Source organism: Enoplosus armatus, unplaced genomic scaffold (genome assembly GCF_043641665.1).
Source record: "Enoplosus armatus isolate fEnoArm2 unplaced genomic scaffold, fEnoArm2.hap1 Scaffold_93, whole genome shotgun sequence".
Taxonomy (NCBI): Eukaryota; Metazoa; Chordata; class Actinopteri; order Centrarchiformes; family Enoplosidae; genus Enoplosus; species Enoplosus armatus.
In genome coordinates, this window is record NW_027261285.1 from 11169 (window position 1) to 13333 (window position 2165).

Genomic DNA, 2165 nt, shown 5'->3' on the forward strand with positions numbered 1-2165 from the left:
GTCTGACGTCTGACGTACTGCGGTAAGCGTATTGCTTCACTTCCGGCTTCTGTGTCATTGGTAGCGTGTGTGTTTGGCCGCTCTAAGCTCAAACAAGTTATATTTGTTTGGTATATATTTCATTACAGCGGCTAAATAGCCGCTAACCACTTAAACGTACATTAGTTTTGCTTAACGCTGATAGTTCTCTCCTTCTTTAGCGACTTTTTCGCTAATCTCACAGTTGTTTACACACTATTCTGTCTGTTACATTAGTTTAGCAGCTAGCGATGGCTTCTCTCTCTCCTTCTCGCTCTCCTTCTCGATCTCCTGCTCTGTCCTGCTCGGTGTGTCAGATGTTTAGTTATTCCCCCGCCTCCTTTAGCGATAATGGTAAATGTAATAAATGTAGTTTATTTAGCGTGCTGGAGGCGAGGCTCAGCGAGTTAGAGGCCCGGTTCCGCACCATGGAGACGGCTGTAGTCAGCCAACCCCCAGTAGCCGGTGCGGACCGACTCAGTGTAGCTCCTGCTAGCCGTCCCCCGGCAGCTCCCGAGCAGCCGGGAAGCCAGGGAGGCTGGGTGACTGTCCGAAGGAGGCATAGCCCTCGGCAGAAGCCCACGGCTCACCACCAACCACTTCATGTTTCTAACAGGTTCTCCCCACTCAGCGACACACCCGCTGAGAAGCAGATTCTGGTAATTGGCAGCTCCATAGTCAGAAACGTGAGGTTAGCGACACCAGCGACCATAGTGAAATGCATTCCTGGGGCCAGAGCGGGCGACATTGAATCAAATTTAAAACTGCTGGCTAAGGATAAGCGTAAATACAGTAAGATTGTTATTCACGTCGGCGGTAATGACTCCCGGTTACGCCAATCGGAGGTCACTAAAATTAACGTGGAGTCGGTGTGTTCGTTTGCAAAAACTATGTCGGACTCCGTAGTTTTCTCTGGGCCCCTACCCAATTTGACCAGTGATGATATGTTTAGCCGCATGTCATCATTCAACCGCTGGCTGTCGAGGTGGTGTCCAGCAAACGATGTGGGCTTCGTAGATAATTGGCGGACTTTCTGGAGGAGACCTGGTCTGATGAGGAGAGACGGCATTCATCCCACTTTGGATGGAGCGGCTCTCATATCTAGAAATCTGACCGACTTTATTAGTGAACCAAAACCGTGACAACCCAGAGTCCAGACCAGGAGGCAGAGTCGCAGTCCTACACGCTTCTCTGCGCTTCCATTAGAGCAGTTACCCACCCAACACCCCATAATGACTGTGTCTGCCCCCCGACCACTTAAATTAATTCAACCAAAGTTAAACAGGAGAGGAGTCATTAATAAAAACTTAATAAAAATTAAGACCACTACTGCTATAGGCCAAAACAATAGGAAAATTAAGTGCGGACTGTTAAATATCAGATCTCTGTCATCTAAAGCTGTATTAGTAAACGAGCTAATATCAGAGAATCATATTGATCTACTGTGTCTGACAGAAACCTGGCTGTGTCATGAAGAGTATGTCAGCCTGAATGAATCCACTCCGCCTAGTCATACTAATACTCACATCCCTCGAGGCACCGGCCGAGGAGGTGGAGTTGCAGCCATCTTTGACTCAAGCCTGTTGATGAACTCTAGACCTAAACTGGATTATAACTCATTTGAAAGCCTCGTTATGAGTCTCTCACTCCCAACCTGGAAAACACTGAAGCCAGTCTTATTCGTTATAGTCTATCGCGCTCCAGGTCCATACTCTGAATTCTTATCTGAATTCTCAGAGTTTTTATCAGGTTTAGTCCTTAAAACAGACAAAGTCATTATCGTAGGGGATTTTAATATTCATGTGGATGTTGATAAGGATAGCCTTGGTACTGCATTTACCTCTTTATTGGATTCGATTGGCTTCTGTCAGAGGGTACAGAAACCCACTCACTGTTTTAATCACACCCTCGACCTGGTTCTGACATATGGACTTGAAATTGAACATCTAACTGTCTTTCCACAGAATCCTTTGTTATCGGACCATTATTTAATAACTTTTGAATTCCTATTACTGGACTACACGCCATTAGGCAAAAAAGTCTACACCAGATATCTATCTGATAGTGCTGTAGCTAAATTTAAGGAAGTGATTCCATCGGCATTAAATTCAATGCCATGTCTCAATACAACTGAGGACTCCTATGCT

At 45.8% G+C, this 2165-nt stretch overlaps 1 protein-coding gene across 1 annotated transcript; it reads left to right on the plus strand.

Moving 5' to 3' along the window:
* Positions 1 to 299: 299 nt before the first annotated feature.
* LOC139307347 (uncharacterized) lies at positions 300 to 1160 on the plus strand (the record flags this gene model as incomplete). Its single annotated transcript, XM_070931149.1, has 1 exon — positions 300 to 1160. A coding segment is annotated over one exon (861 nt), but the record flags the coding sequence as incomplete, so codon positions are not given.
* Between the last annotated feature and the right edge of the window lie 1005 nt (positions 1161 to 2165).